General features: G+C 36.1%; 1 protein-coding gene across 1 annotated transcript; it reads left to right on the forward strand.

Annotated features, from left to right (window-relative positions):
- Positions 1-2,715: 2,715 nt before the first annotated feature.
- LOC113356826 (probable protein phosphatase 2C 12) lies at positions 2,716-8,172 on the forward strand. The gene is made up of 9 exons (XM_026600049.1): positions 2,716-3,406; positions 4,658-4,829; positions 4,953-5,106; positions 5,200-5,263; positions 6,012-6,119; positions 6,244-6,369; positions 6,457-6,686; positions 7,190-7,392; positions 7,634-8,172. The coding sequence occupies exons 1-9, from the start codon at positions 3,200-3,202 to the stop codon at positions 7,663-7,665; spliced, it is 1,296 nt and encodes a 431-aa protein (XP_026455834.1). The 5' UTR covers positions 2,716-3,199; the 3' UTR covers positions 7,666-8,172.
- Positions 8,173-24,061: the final 15,889 nt, after the last annotated feature.

The following is a 24,061-nucleotide window of genomic DNA, read 5'->3' on the forward strand; positions in this document are numbered from 1 at the left end:
ATTCCTGGTATCTCATCCATGTTTCCTGCGAAAATATCTTTATATTCTCGCAACAAGTTGGCAGTTCTTTCTTCTTCTTCTATATCCATTTTGGTTCCAATTCTCAACATTAGAGGCTCCTCTATAGTCCCAACATTTATTTCTTTTGTTGGTTCTGCGGCAGTGTAACTGGGTTTAGGTTCTCCCAATGGTGTTGTTTCTTTTATTGCTTTTATGGGTTCTTCCCCTTCTTCCGAAATTTTGCTGGGTATTCCTTTTCCTTCTTTTTCCATTATCATATAAACTCTAAATTCTACTTCCTTCTTTGCTTCCTTTGCCAATTTTCTGCGAAATTGTTTCTTTTTTGCTTGTTCTTCATAATGTTTTACTTCAATTTGATAACATAATTTCGCATTGTCAACATCTCCTCTAATTTCACCTATTCCATTTGGAGTGGGGAATTTAATACATTGATGCAACGTTGATACCACATCTTTTATCGCATGTATCCATGATCTTCCTAATAACATATTATATGGCGATTCCATATCCACCACACACAATGTTACATATGTTTCGATTTCTCCAAGTGGAATTCGCACCACTATTTCTCCTTTAGGTTTTGTTGTGGATTTTCCAAAGTCGTGAACAAAATATGCTGAATTGGACATTTCTTCATCTTTAAATCCCATTTCCCGGAATGCATGATAAAATATTATATCAACTGAACTTCCTTTATCGATTAAAGTTCTGTTCAACATCCATTCTCCTGCGGATTTTATTGTTGTATCCTTCTCTTTTCGTGTAATAGGCACTGTGATGACCAACGGAGATGTATGGTTCAAATTTTCTTTTGGTATTTCTTCCGCCATGAATGCAATCTATTGCTTTTCCCACTCTTTCAAGGGTGATATTTTTCTACCGCTATAACTTTCTTTCCTTCAAAATTTCGTTTATGTATTCTTCCTTTGACGTTTTCATGAAATTCATTGATCAAGCTTTTTGTTATCATATTACACTCCAATCTTTCGACATTTTCATTAATTCTGCTCATCTTTCTTTTAACTGAATCACTGATATTTAATCACTTTCTTGATTTGAATATTCTCAATCAACAATCTTCAACTTTCGATCTTCAATTCTCTGTTTCTAGAGCCATTATGTAGTTGCAGGAAATCCCACACTACACCCCTCATATGATTTCATTGTTGATCAGCTCATTTTTAGGTTTACACTCTTAATTTTATTGATTAATTTTTGAATTTTCTTACAAGAAAGATAAAGAAGTCAAGAATGATCTCTACTCTGAACTTTCTCTCTCCTATTTACTTGTTTCTTACTCAAAAAGATATCTCTCCTCCTTTACAACTCGAATGACTATTTATAAGGAAATACATAGTGGATGACAGCTAATCTGTCCTTTATTTTCGGATATGGTTTGCGACATTTTCGCAACCTTACAAATGTTAACTTCGCAAGCTCTCTAATTTTCGCAAGATTATCACATCTTTCTCATGTTCCTTGTTGACGTCGTTTCTGAAATTGTTCTGCGACGCTATTGTGCTGTACCATTGATAATTTCGCTGAGACATAATTGTTGCGAGATTCTGATCCTATAAATACAGAGGATGTAAATGAAGAACAATTGACTAAACTAGCATGGTGTTAGAATTACCTAACATTTGTCACTGGTTCATGCAACTTATCAAGAATCCATCTCATCATGTTTTTTTGATCTGCAACTCATCATGTTATATAATACAGTAATTATAGCTTGATTAACAGAGAGGTGTTGTACTCAATGTACCGGACTTCAATTATAAGAATATATAATTATCATCAGATATTTTGTGCATCCTGAAATCTAGTGGCTGAGATCGAACAAAGACAGCTATCTTCATCTGGTCCGTTTGACAAACACAAATGGAATCGGCGCCGGGAATTTCGGCGACTTGTCCGCGGGGTTTAAATAGAAGTCAAAGTATTAGGTAGAAAAGGCCCACTTCAGCCATGAGATTCGGGATGCTTCATTATCTAACGGTTATTTTTGTTTCCATCAGTTAAATTCGGTTGAAACTTGGCCTCGGGATCTGCTGATCGAGCTGACAATAGTAGCATTGACGGCTTAACGCGGTTTCGTTACTTGGACTTAATCCTTAAAAAATGTTGTTAAAATAAGAATTGTCATGTACGTATTACAGTACTTGGTAAATCTTACTACTAAACGACAGTAATTTAGTAATTGCAAGTAGATGATTGATTAACTCTGTCAAGCATTTTATTTTAGTATATATATATCTCACGATCCAAGAGTATTAACACTGGATAAGAAAAACCAGTATGATTAGTTTGACCTAATCATAAATCACTACAGTGATTAATTCTTGTGTAGGACCCAAATTAGGTGATCTTTTTGTGACATAGCCCACATGTGAACAGTGAACCAGACGCGAGTTGAGTCTACGGATGTAAAGGTGCTGGGAGTTCTTCTTATCTACGAAAAGGAGCTTCAGCTAGTGCGTTTTCGACTTCCATTTTTATCTTTAGATTCATATGCACTTGGAATTTGGTTCATTCGATTGCAGAAATAATGAAGAGCTTTGTGAGCTGGGGACAGGACTTATAGAGTAGACTATAGAGGGAGTTTATTGACCAAGCCGAATCAAAACACAAAGAGATGGGACCCATTGACATGTCACAGTTGAAAACTATGAAATGAAAAAGGCAAATTTCTTTTGCTCTCACTGACTCTAGACTGGTTGGAAGAGAATCCAAAAAATCTCTATGTTGTTGTTAGTATTTTTTAATCTTTTCTTTCAATCTTGAGATTTAAATCTTAGTTTTTCTTCTTCTTCTTCTTCTTCTTCTTCTTCTGATCTTCTCGGTTTCAGTAGTAAACAAATTTCTTTGATCTTGAATCTTGTTTTGTCAGGATTATTAACCAATCCACAAATCATTAATTAATCTTTACTTTCAACTTATCTGTGCCAATCTCTTTTGCTCTTACCTTCTTCTTTTGAATCAAATCCTTAAAAGACATTTTCACTCCTGATTTCTTGAAAGATCTCTTGTTTTCTGGAAGAATTTACCTTGAAATGTGAGAATATGAGTAAAATTTATACCGAATTTGAGGAGAATTCGGCTAAATAACTGAGTTAGGTTTTTCTTCTTTAGTTTGATTGAATTCTAGGGTTAATTAGGGAGGTTTTGTTGGGAAAAGATGGCAACAAAGCATGAGCATCAGCATCATATGGTTCCACTTTCAGTGTTGCTGAAGAGAGAAGTATCAACTGAGAGAACCATTGAGAAACCTGATATTCTTCATGGACAAGCAAGTCAAAGCAAGAAGGGTGAAGATTTTACTTTGTTCAAGACAGAATGTCAGAGAATACCTGGAGATGGGAACAGTACTTTTTCTGTTTTTGGGGTATGTGATTATCATCTATATACTTTGTAAATTTATTATCCAAATTTGCATCCAATTTTTTTAACACTGCATTTTATTATCTACATATACTGGTTTGCTCCCATCTGTTATAAATTCCTCTTTTAGCCGATTCAGTGAAACCTAGGCTCAAGTTATGTTTTAATTATCTAAGAGTTTAAGTACTCGAATATGCTCAAGAACTCCAGCCAAGTTTTTATGCTGTCCGCTAGTGTGGGTTTTGTCGGATGATAACCTAAATTCAGTAGGTGCTGGTCGAAATAGGGAGTTCATGTAGCTTGTGAAGCTACCTATTCACAGGAAGAAAATTACATCTTAGGCTAGATATCGCTTGCAGAGTGGGGATATAAGCAAATGTACGATTATTACCTTCACATGCACCCTCACCTGTAGGCACTCTTTAGCCTCTTAACACGTCTACCTATATGTAGGGTGGCCATTAGGCCATTTACACATTTATACAGGCCTAGCTCTCATACCATGTTATAGTATCTGCGGGCATCATATTATGCTCATTTTTCAGTATAGGTATATAAGCAATGTAGGATATTCTTTGCATAACGATCATGTGGAATTTATAGGATGTCCAGCGGTCATAACTGTTTAGTCAATTTGTAAATTCTCTAACACCATTGGAATGAGACTACTTTGCGACAACCTTTTGTAAGTACTAACTTATATAACAAATATGGAGATTAAGGATACATATTCAAAGAATAAACACTTTTCAGTGGAGTCGCCTGTAGATTACACTAAAAGATTGACCTCATAAGCCAACTCGCACAGTAAGCATATAAGATCAACACCATTGTTTGCGTCTACACTTGCTTTCGGATGGTCATGCTTACTTGGAGAATTCTTGAGTTGGCTCATTCTAATAGTGAAAAGCTAGCCGGACGCATACCAGGATTGAGTCAATTTGTCTTCTACACTAGCAGTATGTGCAGTCTCTGTATGAATTATTCATTAGTTGTTGGTTTTCAGCAGCTATTGGGTTCCTTGCAATTCGTAGCCTTTTTGCAAACACCCAATCGCAGTCCATTCATCAATCTGGGTCGTTAATGCCAACTTGGTTTGGGATTAATGCATCAAGCAGCACTCGTATGGCCTGTCAGATTCGAGAAGGCATTTAGGGTTATATAATATTTCATATTGTATATAACTTCTTTTTCCTTGACTGTGTTATCAGTAGCTATAGATGGATTAACAATTATATGCATCACGTGTTTGCAGCTATTTGATGGACACAATGGATCTACGGCTGCTATATATACTAAGGAGAATCTTCTTAATAATGTTGTGGGGGCTATTCCGGCAGATCTTAGTAGAGATGAGTGGTTGGCAGCATTGCCAAGAGCTTTAGTGGCAGGTTTCGTGAAAACAGACAAAGATTTACAAGATGAAGGTACCATAGTAGTCCTTCTTGCCTTTGTTATCGGTGGTACACTGGATTTTGCCTAGCATCTGCTTTTGTTTTCTTGTGGTTAAGTCGACCTCGTGCAATTTAACTAAGTTCTTAAATTTTCAGCAAGAACGTCGGGTACAACTGTCACCTTTGTGATAATAGACGGGTATGTGGTAACCGTGGCCTCCGTTGGTGATTCTCGTTGCATACTAGAATCTTCTGAAGGAACTATATATTCTTTGTCGGAAGATCATAGGTTGGAATGCAATGAAGAGGAGTAAGTTTCGGAGTTAATACATTGGTTGTTGCTTCACATTTTCGTTAACATTTATCTCCAGTAAGAGTGCCTGAATCTTAACACTTTCAACAGGAGAGATCGCATAACAGCAAGCGGTGGCGAGGTTGGACGGCTTAATATTGTTGGTGGTGCACAGGTACTTGTATTTTCTGAGAAGTTCAAATGGATTTTGCTTCGAAGTTTATTTACTGACTTTGTGGGACTCACCTGCTCCAGTATCATACAATTTTTTCTTGTATTATATCTTAAATTTATACTTTGTGTAAACCTGAAGATGCTCTTGTTTAATGTCACAATTTTGGAAATGATACTAATATTGGCGGGATCAAATTTAGCGTGCCTTCCAAAGTCTTTGAATTTGAAACATTTTTTTTCCTTTTCGATTGATAAAATAGTACATTGTTTTTATCTCAGATAGAGGCTAAAATGTGAGATATGCAATTTTTATTGTCATGGAGGATCAATGGAGTAATGAACATGAGGATTATCTTGTAATAAGTATAACATAGAGAGTTATGGTTCATCTGTGATTTTTCAGTGTGGTTGAGACTCAAAACTTGATTGTCGTAGTGAACTTTAATTAACTGCTCAATCTGTAGACTTTCTTGGCTACTGAAATTACATGGCTCAAGAAAAAGTGTTATGAAAACAAAGTTATCCATACTTCTTATACATGCACCGCCTTGCTGTTTGTTGATAAATACAATTTGAGATTATTGGCGAACCATTTGTTAAAGATACTTTGTTACAATCTCATTTCGGAAGGTCTCAGCTTTGCATAACACTGGTTTTCTAGGTTGTGTCTGAAATAGGAGAGCTTCATTAATGTGAGAATTATGGAGAAAATAAACAATTTGACCCTTTGACCCAACTCCAATTTTCAGATTGGACCTCTCAGATGTTGGCCGGGTGGCTTGTGTCTTTCAAGATCTATTGGAGATATGGACGTTGGGGAATTCATCGTTCCTGTTCCGTATGTAAAGCAAGTGAAGGTTGCCACGCCTCTGTTACCGCTGTTATATATGTCTTAATTCTTAAAAATGTGTTTAATCACTACAACTTGGCAGTTAAACCTGCTTTTGTTATCATTACAATAACTGATTTTTTTTTTTTTAGCTTTCTTCTGCTGGAGGGAGGCTTATCATATCAAGTGATGGTGTTTGGGATGCTTTATCCTCCGAAACTGCGCTGAACTGCTGTAGGGGAATGCCTCCAGATGCTGCAGCTGAGCAAATTGTCAAGGTACTGAAATAATATAAATAATTTTTGCCTTTTGCTGATGCTTCTCTTGATAGCATCATCAATTGTCCCTTGTTATTAAATTGGCAGGAGGCTTTACATTCAAAGGGGCTCCGAGATGATACAACATGCATTGTTGTAGATATTTTACCGATGGAGAAGTTGACCCCATCTATACCACCACCAAGAAAACATGGAAAGGGAGTGTTCAAGGCCATGTTCAAAAAGAAGTCATCTTCATCATCTTCTCATCCACAGTACACACCGCCTGATTTAGTGGAGGAGATGTTTGAGGAAGGATCCGCTATGCTCGCTGAAAGGTTTGTCCTTCTCAGAGTCTTTCTTCACCCACTCCTTTTATATTTATACATAATCTTGTTGGCAAAATATTTGGAACCTGATGGGCCCAGAGGTAATGGATCTTTTCCCCTTTATTCTTATTTTTGATGGAAGCAATGGATCAAGAACCAGAGGTATTAGAAATGATACAAGTGACAGCTAAACTAGACTTGCCTGGTGGAGTGGGTAACTGAGGATGACTTTTCAACGCTTAGCTAAAGGGTCCTAGTCTATAAGTGATGTCCATGGAATTGTACAGATCCAAATTTTCAGTCTCAAAACAAGGCCTATTAATGATACCCAATAAACAGCTTTTGCACCAAGCACCAGCGACTCGAACTTCCTTTTCCCCCAACCCCCCCAGTAAATCCCATATATTAAAACTCCTGCTGTAAGATCAGTTTTTATGAAGGTTGTATAAATGCTTATGGATAAGAAAACAAAAATTTATTCTTTATGCTAATGAATTTGGCGTGCCTTGCAGGTTGGATACGGAATATCCCTTGTGCAACATGTTCAAGTTGTTCGTCTGTGCAGTGTGCCAAGTAGATATGAAACCGAGAGAAGGAATATCAGTACATTCTGGGTCTACAAATCTTCGTAAGTTGCATTCTTGGGATGGTCCTTTCCTGTGTTCTAGCTGTCAGGCAAAGAAAGAAGCAATGGAAGGGAAAAGCCAATCCAGAGGTACATCAACTTCCTGCCCTTTGTATATTATTTAAGGGTCTGGAAAGCTAAATTCCTTAATCCTGATGTTTAATTCAATCACAAGGTAGTTTTAAATAAATGTCACTTTACGACTGAATCACAAAGTTCGGGAGTTTGTGCCAAAGCTTGGTTGCTGGTGCCTTAGGATCTTGACCCTTATGTCAGAGCTCATGCATTAGGATCTTACTGATACTGCCACTCTTATTTTGCTCTTTCGCAGATGATCGATCCAACAGTAGAGGAAGTGACTAACAACTCATTACTTGACAGAAACAGTTTCATGATTGAAAGTGATAAATTTGGCACTAACAAAGGTTTCAGAGCTGACCAGATGTGATTATTCGTTCAAGATCTCACGATGGGTTTTTGAACACCACTCGGCTCCACAAGAGAAAAAATGAATTTGAATGTCAAGCTATTCTAGGGTGATTCCGTGCTCTCCATCCGATTTTATTCTTCTTGCGGTATTCTCTTGCTTTCTTTCTTCTCATGGATACATCACCGAAATTGGGGATATTCTCTTGTCTCCATGATCCCATTCTTATTTGTTCCCATTGAACCCTTGCTGCATTGTTGTTAGTGAATTTAGGTCATGCATATAGGAACTTCGTATAAAGAGAAAATTTTACATGTATATTTGACTGTGCCGATCAAAACAAATGTTTGAAACTTTAACTCATGCGGAAGGAAATCAAATTAATGTTGTATGGATTTTCCATGGTACTCTTATGATCTCAAAGAAGTTGATTTTCTTTTCATGTGTGATTCATGTAACTAGATCACCGTTACCACGGTGGGAGGGCCGACTGAAGAAAAACGAAACGCCGTTATGCTTAATGGTGTTATGAGGCTGCATCTAATTTATGGTAGTTTATATAAATTTTCCCTTTTCTAATCACCTTTTGTGATAGATCGCATCAATTTACCCCGTGTGCTATGTATTTTCTTTGTGGTGATTTGCATTAATTTTCCCGTATATTATGAATTTTTTGTGGTGCTTTGCATAATGACTATGCATTAAATTTTGAAAATCACCATTGGATTTTTCGTAAAAACACTAAATTTTATATTGTTGTTTGTACTCGTTGTGTAGATTTTTTAAAATCCTTTCGAATGACATAAAATTTGTAAAATTCCAAGACACGGATTTTTAAATATGTTATACTTTGATTGCCAATTATACCCCTGAAAAAATAAGATGCATAAGGAGATATAATAATTAGACTAAAAAGAGTGTGCCAAAAAATACCACCAAATTGATTTCCAATCTTTTTGTCAAATTGAACATTTTTGTTAGGTTTCAATTTACGAAAAAGTAACCATAAAAGGGACTCCTTCCCTTCGGGCCCTACGGTCGATCGGCCCAATAAGGCATTTGATTTCGAGCACCTAGATTGCCCGTTCTTTGACATTTATCACAAGATTTGCAAAAAATATATGCATCCTCAAATATGGTAGGCCAATAAAAGTCACTTTCAAGTACTCTGAAAGCGGTACGTTTAGAACCAAAGTGAACACCACATGCATAAGTATGACAAAAAGTAAGAATAGATTGAAATTCAGAATTAGGTACGCACCTGCGGATGATTTGATCAGAACCGTATTTTCACGAGTAGGGCTCATCCCACACATACTGCTTGGCTATTTTATTAGAGGGATTTCCTGTTTAGTCCACTAAACCCGATCCGGGTTAGTGGCTAGTCCAGCGGGATTAAACATTTATCCTTTAGTCCAAAAAGGTTTAAACATATGTAAAGTTACCAGGCTATCCTCACTCATGCTTTAACCGTTTCCTCCCACTACTTCCTTCTTTATTCTTCTCTACAACTTCTTCGTTCTTTCTTCTCGATCAACAGTAATGAAAACTGCAAAATCAAAACATCAAAAATAAACTAAAATATGATTAGGTTTAGAGCAAAAATAATCAAAATGAAAAATCAAATTTTCAAACCAACCAAACAAACTGAAATGTTAAAAAGGAAATCATCAAACAGACAAACAAAAAAATCAAACAAACTCATCAAACTGTACATATTGATCAATAATACATATTGAAAAAAGATTGAAGAAAACCTTATTTTACTAAAACCATGGAGAAATTTACATTTGGTGAATCCTGGTAAAAACAAGATCGAAGAATACAAAGAATACACAAATACCACAGTAGAAGAAGAGAGTACAAAGAAAAATAAAGAGTACAAGATCCAATTGTACATATTGATCAACAATACATATTGATATGTACCGAAGGAAAATATGTATTGAAGGAAAAAGTATGATTCAACAGTACATATTGATATGTACTCATGGAAACCATGTACTGAGGGGAAAAGAGCACAAAATAAAAAAAGAGTAGATGATCCAACACTACATATTGATATGTACTAAAGAAAAATACGTACCCAAAGAAAAAGAGTGGATGATCCAACAATACATATCCAATAATACATATTGATATGTACTGAACAAAAATGTGTATCAATGGAAAAGTATATGATTCAATAGTACATATTGATACAACAATACATATTAATATTTACTCAAGGAAAATATGTACAGAAGAAAAAAAAGTACAAAAGAAAAAAGAGTAGATGATCCAACAATACATGTTGATATGTACTGAAAGAAAATATGTATAAAAGGAAAATGTTGATGATTCAATATGTTCTGAATGAACATATGTACAAAAAAGAAAAACAATTGGGTTATTGTAGGATCGTACAAAATCTCCCAATCTTTTTTATACGAACCTAAAACCCAAAACAATTTGATCAAAGATAAAATTAACAAAAAATTGAAATCAAAACTAACCGGAGACGAAAGAAGTATTAATCTTCACTTTAATAAACTAAATCATATCGTTTTGAATGGACTACCTTCGTTTTCAATGTTGAATAACAGATCCAGACGAGGAAATAGATTAAAAAGTTAAGAATCCCAATATTGATTAAATCCATATCTCTTTATTTTTTTCTTCGCTGATCTATTAATGGAATGATATCTTGTTCTTCTTTGTTGTTCTTCTTCTTCAATTGAATTATATCTTCTTCTTCTTTGTTCTTCTTCTTCATGAATCTGCTCTCGGTCTTCTTCTTCTTAATCGATTCAGATCTGAAAAATAAAAATAATAAGCTTGACGTGTTTTTATGTTAGGTATTGATTGGACGGAGGGATAATTACGACATTTATGAAATACACATAAAACACCTTGCACGTATGCTGGACGAGAGAATAAAAAATCTGGTCCAAAAACATGTTTTTGGACCAGCGAGTAATTGTTTTCTGATGATGGACTACACAGTAACCGGTTCTTCCTAAAGTGGATTAACTAGTAATTCCTAGATTTTATTAAGCTTAAGCTTTTGAAAATTAGACATTGTGCTAGGTACTTGTCTCGTAACCAAGTAGTTCACTATATCCGCGTACCAAGGTGTTGAATCTTCAATTGAGAAAAGTTGTTCGTCTAGAAAACGATCTTGTAAAGGAAGTTCTTCTTCGTAAATAACAAGTCTACTAAGATGATCAGCAACAATATTTTCAAAACCTTTTTTTATCCTTGATTTCATAATCAAATTCTTGCAATAAAAGTATCCACCGTATAAGTCTTGGCTTAGCTTCTTTCTTCTTTAATAGGTACCTAAGTGCTACGTGATCAGAATACACAACCACTTTTGAACCCACCAAATATGATCTAAATTTTTCTAGTGCAAACACTATAGCCAAAATTTCTTTCTCAGTAGTAGAATAGTTGATTTGTGCATCGTTTAGGATCCTAGATGCATAATAAATCACATGAGACAGCTTGTCTACTCGTTGACCCAAAACGGCTCTAATTGCATAGTCACTTGCATCACACATTAATTCAAATGGCAAATTCCAATCCGGTGACTTGATAATTGGTGCAGTTGTCAACAACTCTTTCAGTTTATCAAAGGCATCCTTGCACTCCTTGTTGAAGTCAAAAATAAGCTCATTTTGCAATAATTTGCACATCGGCATTGAGATTTTGGAGAAATCCTTGATAAACCGCCTGTAAAAACCTGCATGACCAAGAAAAAAACGAATCTCCCTCACCGAAGTGGGGTACTGTAAGTTTCTTATTAAGTCTATCTTTGCTTTGTCAACTTCAAGCCCTCGAGAGGACACAATGTGACCGAGCACTATACCGTGGTTTACCATAAAATGGCATTTCTCCCAATTAAGAACAAGGTTAGTGTCTATGCATCTTTTAAGCACAAGTTCAAGATTTTGTAAACAAATATCAAATGAATTTCCATAAATACCTCAATGATGCGTTCCACGTAGTCAGAAAATATACTAACCATACACCTCTGAAAAGTGATGGGAGCATTGTAAAGACCAAACGCCATCCTTCTATAGGCAAACGTACCAAAAGGACAAGTGAAAGTAGTTCTCTTGATCCTCCGGTGCAATAACAATCTGATTGTAGCCCGAATAACCTTCCAAAAAACAATAATGTGAGTTCCCGCTAACCTCTCTAACATCTGATCAATGAAAGGCAAAGGAAAGTGATCCTTTCGGGTTGCTGTATTAAGCTTTTTGTAGTCTATGCACACTATCCATCCTGTTTGAACTCTTCTAGGAATAAGTTCATCATCTTGATTTCTAACAACAGTGACGCTTGATTTCTTAGGTACCACCTGTACCGGGCTAACCCATTTGCTGTCATAAATTGGGTAAATCACCCCCACACTTAGTAATTTGAGGATCTCTTTCTTCACGACCTCCATCAATAGGGGGGGGGGGGGGGTAAGCCTACGTTGAGCATCACGTACAGGCTTAAAATCATCTTCCATTAGGATTCTATGCATGCACATGGATGGACTAATGCCTTTGATATCAGCAATTGTACAACCAATAGCCGTTTTGTGCTCTTTCAGAACCCTAAGTAGACGTTCTTCTTGTATTGGGGTGAGATTCCTTGCAATAATCACCAAAAGTTCTTCTTTATCACGCATGTACGCGTACTTTAAGTGATCTGGAAGCGACTTCATTCTAGTTTCGATGCCTGCAGAATAAAAGGTAAAGAAACCTCATTAGTTATGGGCAGCGAAATATAAGAAATATTACCAATTTTTGCTTCTTGTAGTGTTGTTAAGGCACCACACATATCCACCAGTTCTTTGGCTAAGTCCACCTCCAGGTTCGGCTGTCCATGAACGTCCAAATCAATGCTATTATGTAGCACAACTCCAAGTTCGTACTCAGTATTTAAATCAAACATTTGTTGCGCTAACGAACCAATAACATCTATTATAGCATAGCTCGGTTGAACCCACCAAGCGTTGGTATGTCAAGTTTGGTTGTCATATTTAATGAGCCAAAACTCATTTAAAGAGTCGCTTGATTGTGTACTAGAGTCAACTTCGTATAGGTTAGCTTGAACGTATTAGGATATGAGACATTACAAGTATTGCAATGACTTTAAGAAGTGAAGAAGTAAGGAGCTACAACGACAACATCATCCTTCCACTTAAGGTTAGTGATATTTGACTTGAACTGTTTCATTCCCTAACGTATCTTTCAAGTCGTGCATATTGAAAACAAAACTGCGAAGCATGAATGATTATACTATAGTTAGACATAGTATTAAGGAATACAATACGAGGTTTATTGCTTAACCATTAAACTTTGTAGATAAGACATCGACATAATTGTTTGAATGCTATTGTGATTATGTATGGGTATAAGGTGAAGATTTCGTCATATGGAACAATGTTTTACATTTGTTTTAAGGAAGTAAATTCATGAACTTTTTTTATGAATCGAAAGACAAATCGCCAGGAATTATTGGTATTGTTATTCATTGCATATCTTTTGAACTACCAATATGTGTGATTAGTATAACCACTCATGACTTGTTTATGTTCTTGGTAAAAACTTTTCACAAAGGCCTGACTTTTGTATTGGTATGACTTTTATTAGTGAAACTGATCTTAAGTAATCACTTGAGATGGTACAATCGATTTAGTGTTATTGGTATGACCGACTCTGGATAAAGGGGAACCGATCCTAGTAAGAGGTGCAACCTATCACAAAGTGGAATCGATCCTTGTATGAGGTGCAACAAGTTTTTAGCAGAAAGGGAAACCGATCCTATGGACATGTGCAACACATTTTTAGGCAAAGGGGAACCGATCCTATGGACATGTGCAGCAAGTACAAGTTAGATACCATATATATGTGGGGAACCGATTTAGTACCTAGTCAACCTAATTTTGGTAACTAGCATAACTATGCAAAGTACTCACATGGATGTAGAACCGAAACATGTTTTGGTAGAACCGTAAAACTCATGTTTGGTGATTGAGTGCTATTGATCGATCACGTAGTTCTTGAAAGTCATATGAACCAATTCTAAACTTGTTTGGAAGTGTGGAAAATCGGTTTCAAGATTGTAAGTATTTAAGAGGACTTACAAAGTAAAGATATCGACATACTTTGAACATATGCAGTAACGCTTATCTTTAATTGTTCAAAGTTATTCTTTAATAGCTAAAGGAAGAAAATCCCGGATCGAATAAAATAAATTGAGAATCTTTTATTTAAGGTTTTTAATTTTATTTTTGGAAAATGAAAATTAGTAATGTGCATTTGCTAGTTGGATATTTTCTGTCATTATTTGGACAAAGCATTTCCAGGAACTATGGAAACCGAATCTGGAGTATATCGCATATATTGATAACTTCCGTGGTCTATAAATATCAAAGTTTGCATTTCAAGAAAACTAATCCTAAGAGACATCAAAACTATCTCAGTCGTGCTGCTACTGGTGAAGCCGCCTATTCGTAGAGGAGAGTAATCTAATTAGGCGAAATCTCTTACGGCCGCTCAGTTTAAAGACTTCTTTGGGATTGAGAAGCTCTATTAGTATCGTTGGTGGGAAACTAGATAATTGCATTTTATCTTTTGTTTTCGATTGATTTAATTGAGTAACGGTGGTTGAAATTTGATTGCACCTGGTTTGTTTATGCTTGAGAATCTTCTCTTCTGATATAAGATTCACTCAAACTAGATAGAAGTTTCGACGGGGATCTTTAAAATGTTTGTAGATCTAAAGACGTCTTGTGATAATCCATTGTTAACAGACTCCGTTCTGTGCGTGATTGATCACAAGAGATTCAAGTTGATTGTGTGCAGGTGTTTATTGAAGATCTAAGAAGATTTGAAGACAAAGAATACTTTGAAGATTTCTGATTTGGGTTCATAATCTTTGGTGTGCACAATACTTGTTTGATTAAAAGAGGATCCAACTATAATCGGTTTATCCTTGTGGTAGATTAGATTGATTAGTTGTGTAGATCGGCATCAATACAATTCTTTGTGATTAAAATTAGTGATTGCAAGATATTAACAATTACTTTGGTAGTTGATAATAAGATAAATCTAAGAACCTGACAAAGGAGTTTATTGAGATAAACAGAAGAGCCTTTTGTCGAACTCACATCACTTGGTTGAAAAGAGTTGATACCAAATAGATTTGTTGTTCCTTTACTGTTTGGAATACGAACCAAAGGAATTGTTCCAAGTAGGTGACTTATTACAGGTCGGAGGCGTGGGAATACAGACGGAACTAGGTGAACTATAGGTTTAGTTGCTTGGTCTCAACTATACGAAGTTGGTTTGATTTTGTATAGCGGCTTAATCCTGAAAGTATTCAGTTCTGGACAAGGTCCCAGAGTTTTTCTACATTTGCGGTTTCCTCGTTAACGAAACCTTGTTGTGTCATTTACTTTTATTTTCCCCAATTGTAATTGTTGTTATTATAATTTAAAGTAAATTACACAAACGTTAATTCCTATTTACTTGATAGTAATCATATTTGTGTTTGGTTAAGCCCGAACCATTTATCAAGTAAACATACTTCGTTGTTGCATTGTCTCGATCTTGTATCCATAGTCAATCACACAAGTTATCTTTTTGTCGTATTGTCTCGATCTCGTATCCATAGACGATCACACGAAGTGTGAACCGATTAGGTGTAGTGTCTCGACTCAGTCCATAGACAATCACTTTCGCAGAAAGGACTTATAGGTGGAAAAGTTTTAGTTTGAGGTATATTTGGGTACCCTCGTCTTTTCAATTTGTATCAGAACAGGCAAACACGAAAAGATCTAAAATCTGTGTTTGGTGCGATCCATCCTATAAGAATGAACTCGAGTTCTCATGAATCCACTTCAATTAATGTACCGCCAAGATTTGACGGAACAAACTATCAATGGTGGAAATCTTCTATGATATCTTTTCTTCATTCACGAGACTTTAATACATGGCTATTAGTTGTCGATGGTTATAATTACCCGAAGGTAGAAAATTCAGAAACTGAGTTTAAACGTGATAGAGCACTGCTCGGTCAAACTCGCATGCGTTGCTATCTCAAGCATGTTTGTCAAATTTAGTTGTCAAGACTATATGTCTTGATTTCTAGACTACTTATAGTTAAGTCTCGGTTTAGGACAGATTGGTGTAGTTGAGATCCAGACTCCATGGTGATCATCTTACGAAGACGAACAACTACTCAAGGAACCAGTGGAACTTCATCCGAGTAAAAGGTATGTGGAGACTTGAACTTATCTATCACTCAAAAAGTCTATCTCTCTATCTCCTACTCTTGAGACAAAGTCATATAAGTATGATAGTTTTCATACATACACATTTGCTATTTCGAGCCGAGTTTACTCGCCTATCTTTTTCTCGAAATACGTGTTGGTAAGCTTTCACTTTACCCATTTTTCATCTTTATCCTTGACGAAAGTCATGATGACATTTCAATCTTGAAAATATCTTTGATGACGATAGTTGTGAATAACGACTATTATAACATTATAGAAGAATGTTTCAATGATTGAAATGTAGAGTTGAGATTATGTAACCAACTATGGATATAAGCATATATAGTGTGTTCGCACATTAGTGTATAAATCAGTGTGCCGGAAACCAATTGTGTGCACTTGTGCATGCGACATTGGTAAAGGAGACAGGTTGGGTACGCGTACTGGCGGAAGTTTTCTAACTGAAAATTTCTGCTGGATTTTGTAGTTTACAAACCGGAAAACCAGTCACCTTAGGTACGCGTACTCAAGGAAGTTTTCTAACCGAAAGTTTCTGCTGAGTTTCCAAACTCAAATCCGGTAGCTAAGGTACATGTATCCGTACGCGTATCCAAGCTGGTTATTTCTCAAATAAGAATTTCATGAACTTAAAACAATAAATCAATAAGGAATGCAATCTTTGCAAGCCGTGTCTATATTGTTCATGAATTGATTCAAGTGAATCAAACTGATTTTGTTTTAATTGTGTCTATGTATAAAGACCTAAGCAATTTAACAACTCTTCAACTAGTTCTTTTGAAGTCATTTGAACTAGTCGTGAAGAAGATGAATATGGTTGATATGAAAGTACACATATGGCTAACCTTGGTTAACTATTTGTGAACCAACCAAGTGTACACGTTTAAGTACGGTTACTCAAACCTAAATGAAACACATTTCATTTGTGTATGACAAGCTAAGTTTCGATCTAACGGTTGAAAGATATTAGCTTGGAGACATCAGGTTTTTCATCTAATGGTGAATTTTTAATGCTTTGTTACCAAGGTAACTTAGATTGCAAACCCTGATTTGAAAACTATATAAAGGAGACATCTAGAAACTGGAAAAACTAATCCCCACACCTCCTGTGTGATACTAGTTGGTTTTGCTAGAGTCGGTTCTCCTTTAACCTTAGGTTTCTTCCCGAGACCCTGTAGGTTAACGACTGAAAGACTTCATTGGGATTGTGAAGCCAGACGAAACTACTTCTCTTGTAGTGGAGAAATTTGATCTTGCCATTTTATATCGTACGAGTTCAATTGCATAATTGGCTTGAGATTTATCTCCGATAGGTCAAGATAAAAAGAAATCACAAACATCTTCGTCTCATCATTTGTGATTCCGCAACATCTTGTTTCGCTACCATACGATTAAGATTGTGTGAGGTGATTGATATTTCTAGGCTGTTCTTCGGGAATATAAGTCTCGATTATCAATTAGTTCTTGTTCACCTTGATTTATCAAAAGACAGAACAAAAACTGTTAGTTCTATTTGTGGGAGACAGATTTACCTATCATATACTTTTTTGTGTGATACAGATTTGTTTATTAAATTTTTCGACTTTGGGTCGTAGTAACTCTTGGTTGTGTGTGAGATCAGCTAAGGGAATCAAGTGCGTAGTATCCTGTTGGGATCAGAGACGTAAGGAGCGCAACTGTACCTTGAATCAGTATGATATTGATTAGGGTTCAACTACAGTCCAGAACGAAGTTAGTTTGTAGTAGGATAGTGTCTGTAGCGGCTTAATACAGTGTGGCGATCAATTTGGACTAGGTCCCGGGGTTTTTCTGCATTTGCGGATTCCTCGTTAACAAAATTATGGTGTCTGTTTTATTTCTATTCCGCATTATATTTTTTTATATAATTGAAATATCACATGTTGTGCGTTAAGATCGATCAATTAGAATATCCAACCTTTGGTTGTTGATTTAATTGATTGACACTTGGATCTTGGTCTTTGGTACCATCCAAGTTATTATCATTGTATTTGATAAAGACTCGCAGATTTCTATTTTCTTGAGTAAAGATCAAATCAAGTGATAGAGATATTAACTCCTTGATATACTTTACTCTAGATTGAGTCTGACTGTCTAGCTGATTCTCTAGAAAGTATATTGTAGTTAGTCCATACATATTTCTAATCGAAATATTGGGTGTGGTTGTTAGACCCTCGCTTTTTCAATTGGTATCAGAGTAGGAAAACACGTTTAAAGACCTTACAAGTATGTGTTTGTGGTGATCGGACTCTATGGGCATAGGTGTTATCTCTATTAACGTACCACCAGTCTTCGATGGCTCAAATTACTTATGGTGGAAAATTGCTATGCGAGCTTTTCTTCAATCGCGTGATTTTCAATCATGGGTATATGTTGTTAATGGCTATGATGCTCCCGTTGTTGAAGTAGGTAACATTAATGTTCCAAAGAATACTGGCGAATACGATGTTGCTGAGATACTTGTTGCAAAGCAAAACTCTGACGGTTTGGATGTCATCATACATGCCATTACCCCAAATTTTCAGCACCATGTGTCAAATTGCACTAGGTCTAAAGATGTGTGGGATATTTTAGAAACCATATTCGAAGGTAATACCAGTGAAAAGGAATTGAAAAAGCGGGGGTCTAACAACACCACCCAATATTTCGGTTAGCAATATGTATGGAAAACCTCCGAAACACTCTACTAGAGAATCAACTAGACAGTTAGAATCAATCTAGAATATAGTGTCTCAAGGAGTAGATATCTCTATCTCTCAATTTGATTGCTACTCAAGAAAATAGAAATCTGAGAGTCTAATCGAAGAGAGATAACTTGGACGGTATAAAAAACCAATATCCAAGTGTTAATCAATGAAATCAACAATCACAAGATTGGATCTCCAATTGATTAAGCTTAACGCACAACCTGTATTATTTCAATTATATAACCAAATATAATGCGGAAAAGAAATAACACAGACACCAGAAATTTTGTTAACGAGGAAACCGCAAATGCAGAAAAAACCCGGGACCTAGTCTAGATTATATACACACTGTATTAAGCCGCTACAGACACTAGCCTACTCCCAATTAACTTCGGATTGGACTATAGTTGAACCCCTATCAGTCTCCCACTGATACAAGGTACAGTTGCACCCCTACGCCTCTGATCCCAGCAGGATACTACGCACTTGATTCCCTTTGCTGATCTCACCCACAACAAAGAGTTGCTACGACCCAAAATCGCAGGCTTTGAGAATAAACAAATCTGTATCACACAGACTAGTCTATCAAAAGATAAATCTGTCTCCCACAGATAAACCCTAACTTTTGTTCCGTTTTTCTGATAATAACCAAGGTAGCACAGGAACCAATTGATTTAATCTGGTCTTATATTCCTGAAGAACAGCCTAGATAAATCAATCACCTCTCAATACTCAATTCCTGAATACATAAGAAGAATATCGAGGATTCACGAACAGCGAGACGAAGAATCATTCGTGAATACTTTATCTTACCTATCGGAGAACTCAAACGTTCTCAATCCAATCAGAAGCGATTGTGCTTGTACGATAGAAAAGTAAGATCAGATCACACAACTACGATAAAAGTAGTATCGGTCTGGCTTCACAATCCCAATGAATTCTTTAAGTCGTTAACCCGAATTTAGAGAAGAAACTCAAGGGTTAATGTAGATCGACTCTAGCAATAGCACTAGTATCACATAATAAAGGTGTGTGGGGTTAGTTTCTCTCTAGCCAGACGTCTCCTTTATATAGCCTTTCAAATCAGGGTTTTTACTTAGATATTAAGTAAACATTATTCATCGTTAGATGATACCTGATTTAGATCCAAGCCAATACCTCTCAACCGTTAGATCGAAAGACAAAGCTTGTCAAACACACTTGTAGACGTTTTCCAAGTTCGTGAGAACCGGCCCAAACGTACACATACATGTTGGTCCAATATGATAACCAAAAGGCAAACCATATGATCTTCTCATATTAACCCGATTTCCCATTCATCATAACTAGTTCACTTGACTTCAAACAAACTAGTTAGATAGTCATTCAATTGCTATGAGATCTTATGTAACTACACAAGACACAACTGAACTCTAGATGATTTTGATTCGATTGAATCGGCTCGATGAACATTATATCCACGGTTTGCACTAAGCATTCCTTAGTAATTTAATGTTTATGTCCAGAGCATATCTTTAGATTACAACCACTTAAGTTCGCAAACAAGTTCGCGGACTTAAGCATCGGTTTTGAGTTTTCCAAAACTCAGCAGAAATTCTCGGGTCGAGAAATTCCGCCAGTTCGTGGACTAGGTCTGCGGACTGAGTTCGCGGACTTGCGTATCACAAATGAGTTTCGAAAATCCCAGCAGAAACTCTCGGGTTTGAGAACTTCCGTCAGTTTGCGGACTGGGTTCGCGGACTTGGCAAGCCAATTCCACAATCCTACCGAATACACTTGCTCAAAAAAGTTCAAAGAACTTAGGATCAAGGGTTACGTAATCTTACTCTCATTTCAAACATTGAGACTTTCTCTTAAAACGCTATCCCAACCGTTATTCACAGATCGTCTTCACGTCGGAGCAATTCTCAACTATACGATTGAAAGATGAAGAAAAACTTTGTCAAAGCGAAAAGCTTTACCAACACATGTATTTAGAGAAAAAGATAAGCATTGAATACTCAGCTCGAAATATCAAATGTGTTTGATCTAGTCTATATAGCATACGACTTTTGTTTCATAAGAAGTAGGAGATAGAATAAATAGACTTTTGAGTGAAAGATATGTTCAAGTCTTCACATACCTTTTTGTTGATGAAGTTCCACGGTTCCTTGGTGTAGATCTTCGTCGTTGTCGTTGAATCGCCATGAAGTCCTTGAGCTTAGCTACACTTTTCCTATCCTAGTCCGAGACTTAGCTAATAGGATAGATATCAAGACTTTATAGTTTTGATCGCTAACATTGACAAACATGTTTGATATAGCAACGCATGCGAGTTCGACCGAGCTATGCTCTAACAGGAATCTAGGCTTCAAAACCTTAATTCCGATTGGGAAAACCTTCATATGGCAGATGAAGATTCATTTGATGAGTTTAATCACAAAGTCTCTGAAATTGTTAATGCATCTTTTGCATTGGGTAAGACTATTCCTGAAAAGTACATTGTGATGAAAATTCTCAGATCGCTGCCATCTAGATACGATTCTAAGAAGTGTGCCATCGTTGAGGGAAATAACCTGGATAATCTCTCCATAAATACGCTGGTTGGGAAGATTAAGATCTTTGATCACGAACACTCATCCAAATCCAAGGATGTTGCTTTCAAAGCACTGAAAGACACAAAATTACTTGATAAAAGTAAAAATGTGTACATCTCTGAAGATGATCACTCTAAGACTGATTCATCAGATGAAGATCTTGACAAATCGGTCTCGATGATCACAAGACAGTTTAGGGATCTTCTGTTGAAGAGAAGTAAACGGTTCTCCATAGATAAGCCGAAAGCATCAGTCAAACCTCATAATTGTATTCCTTCAAAAAACAGGGACACAGATGAAACTGATGACGAGGATATGCCTCGGTGCTTTAAGTGTAAAGGGTTTGGTCATTTTTCAAACGAGTGCCCAAATATTAGAAAATACACTGGGAACAAAGGTCTTGATGTAACACTTGATGAGATGTCTGATAATTATGATTCCGATGAAGACAAGAAATCAATTGTTTCTCTTCTATGTGAAAACATTGATTTTGATAAGTGGAGCAATACATATATCAATATTGATGGCTTTGTAGAAGAAACCCCAATCAAGATGGAAGAATCAATTGACCCTTTTGTTGGAAACTCTATGTTTAATGCTTCAAGATCTACTTTGTGCCTAGAAGCTTGCGTTTCAAAGGCGCCTGAATCATCTTATGCGTTGACATGCTCCTATTGTTCTCTCAAGGGTCATGAGATTTCAAAGTGTTTCAATTACAGACGTAAAATGAGATATGTCAACAAGCTTCAACGAAGAGCAGATCGGTTAGCTACCAAGCTTAAATTAGCGGAGAAAACAGCTGAGGTATGTAAGATCTTATCTTCATCGAATAAGTTAGTTTCCAAGGATAGGTTTAGACCATTAGAGAAGAAAACATGGTCTAAACATAAGGGAAGGCAGAGTTCCGTGAATTCCAACCAAAAGGGTCACGGTGGACAGATTGTTGTTCACCACAACACAACTTGATTGTGTTGTTTGTGCATCTTGTCTCATGTGCCTGTTCAAAAAAGAGACAAGATCTTGCACACCTCTGGCTTTAAAAAATAAAATTTTTGTTTTGTCTTTTTAGCTTTGTGTTGTTTGGTTTTTGGAATTCCTACATATCACTGTTGATATTGGAAAGGACCGTGTTGCCAAAAGAAGAGGGTTATTATCGACAATTATACTCTTTATAGGGTTGTGAGTTGGACATGTGCGAACCTGTTTAAAGGATTCGAAACCCTACATTCTTTTTTTCCTTCTCTGATATTTTTTATATCTTAAGACTGCTTGTTGAGATTGTGAATTCCTCTCACAAAACCGGTTGCATAAGGGTACTCCAAGCATCATGTCTTCTAATGAAAAAGATATCAATATGATTGTTAAGCCATCAATCACCAAGAAAAAAGAGAAATCTCCTTTGTCTCCAACTTTGAAAAGAGAAAGAAGGAATGTGAGGAAGCCAAGAGAAGTTCCTTCTAATTCTCAGAAGTTTTCAGATGTTCTTGATGAGTTGAAGCTGGCAAGAAAAGAGATTCAGCAAATAAAGGCTTGTGTTTTAAGATCGTTAGAAATTCAGAAGACCCTGGTTCGACATCATCAGCCAAGAGGGTTTATTGGTATTGACTCCTTCCTCTATGAACCATATGTACCAATGAATGTTGACGACAAGGAGTTCGGGGATGACAAAGAATTTTTCAAAGATTTTAATGTCTAGTAAAAGTTCTTAAGAGAATTTTATTCTTGTTTTTTTTAAGAAGGATAACAAGGGTTTGGAATAGCCATTATTGTGAGTACACATAGCTATGTCCAATGTTTTCATCTTCATGATTTTATATTTATTTGTTTAAATTCTAAAGTTGGTTTGGAAGATGATTTTTGCAGTATTAATTTTTATGGTTTTATATATTGCAATATGTTATGGGATATGTGTGTTTACGTCTGGGAACTATTATTGTCCCATACGATGTCAAAAGTTACCTCGTTTATATGTCGGTATGCATGTATTGATATAAGATCGATGAACTTTTGACAAACAAAAGTAAGCCTATATTGTCAATTCTTTGATGGAAGATAGGTTAAAACCTTTTGTTTACAAAGATTATGTCTATTATAAGTCGTTATGCAAATAGTGATGAAGATAAAATGAATCTTTGTATACTCCACATGTCTTCTTGTGTGAGCATTTACAACTAAACCAATCATAGATTCGTTTGTGATGTATTTGGTTGTGTATTCCGATTAAATTAATCATGGGTTCTCTTGTGGTTAATTTAATTGAGATTTTTTGGATACAAAATCATTTTGGGGTTTTTGGTGTCCAAAGAAATCCTTCTTTTCTTGTAAAAGTAAGGTCGTTCTTGTTTTTCTTTCAGGAATGACATCAAATGGGGGAGAGTTCTTTTGAACTTGCGCTTAATTTCCATATCTTTGTGGGGAGTGCGGCTGTGGAATTTTTAGGGGTTATCTTGTATCTTTATAAACTCTTTGATGAATGCATTCAGCCTCGGCTATATGATTGCATCTAAACAAGTTGATATGTACTTGTCTTTGGTCTTGAAGCATCTCCGTGGAAATTTCATTAGGATCCCACTAGTTTTCGTACCTTTGCCAATTTTGTTGACAAAAAGGGGGAGAATTAATGTGTAGTTCGCACTACAAATACATATGGTTTTCAGATCATTATGTAAGGTGGAGTGGTTTTCATGTTGAGATGAAAGTATTGACTAAGTGGGAGTGATACATATCACCATAGTATTGTTGTCGAAGTTGTGATATAAGAACTTTGATACTGTGT

This window comes from Papaver somniferum, chromosome 3 (assembly GCF_003573695.1).
Source record: "Papaver somniferum cultivar HN1 chromosome 3, ASM357369v1, whole genome shotgun sequence".
NCBI lineage: Eukaryota > Viridiplantae > Streptophyta > Magnoliopsida > Ranunculales > Papaveraceae > Papaver > Papaver somniferum.

What these genes read in the sequence shown, in the direction of transcription:
- LOC113356826 (XM_026600049.1), top strand. Translation starts at nt 3,200, where the DNA reads ATGGCAACAAAGCATGAGCATCAGCATCATATGGTTCCACTTTCAGTG. An exon ending in GTACTTTTTCTGTTTTTGGG is followed by an intron (nt 3,407 to 4,657) that starts GTATGTGATTAT and finishes ACGTGTTTGCAG; the next exon opens with CTATTTGATGGACACAATGG. An exon ending in TTGGAATGCAATGAAGAGGA is followed by an intron (nt 5,107 to 5,199) that starts GTAAGTTTCGGA and finishes CACTTTCAACAG; the next exon opens with GAGAGATCGCATAACAGCAA.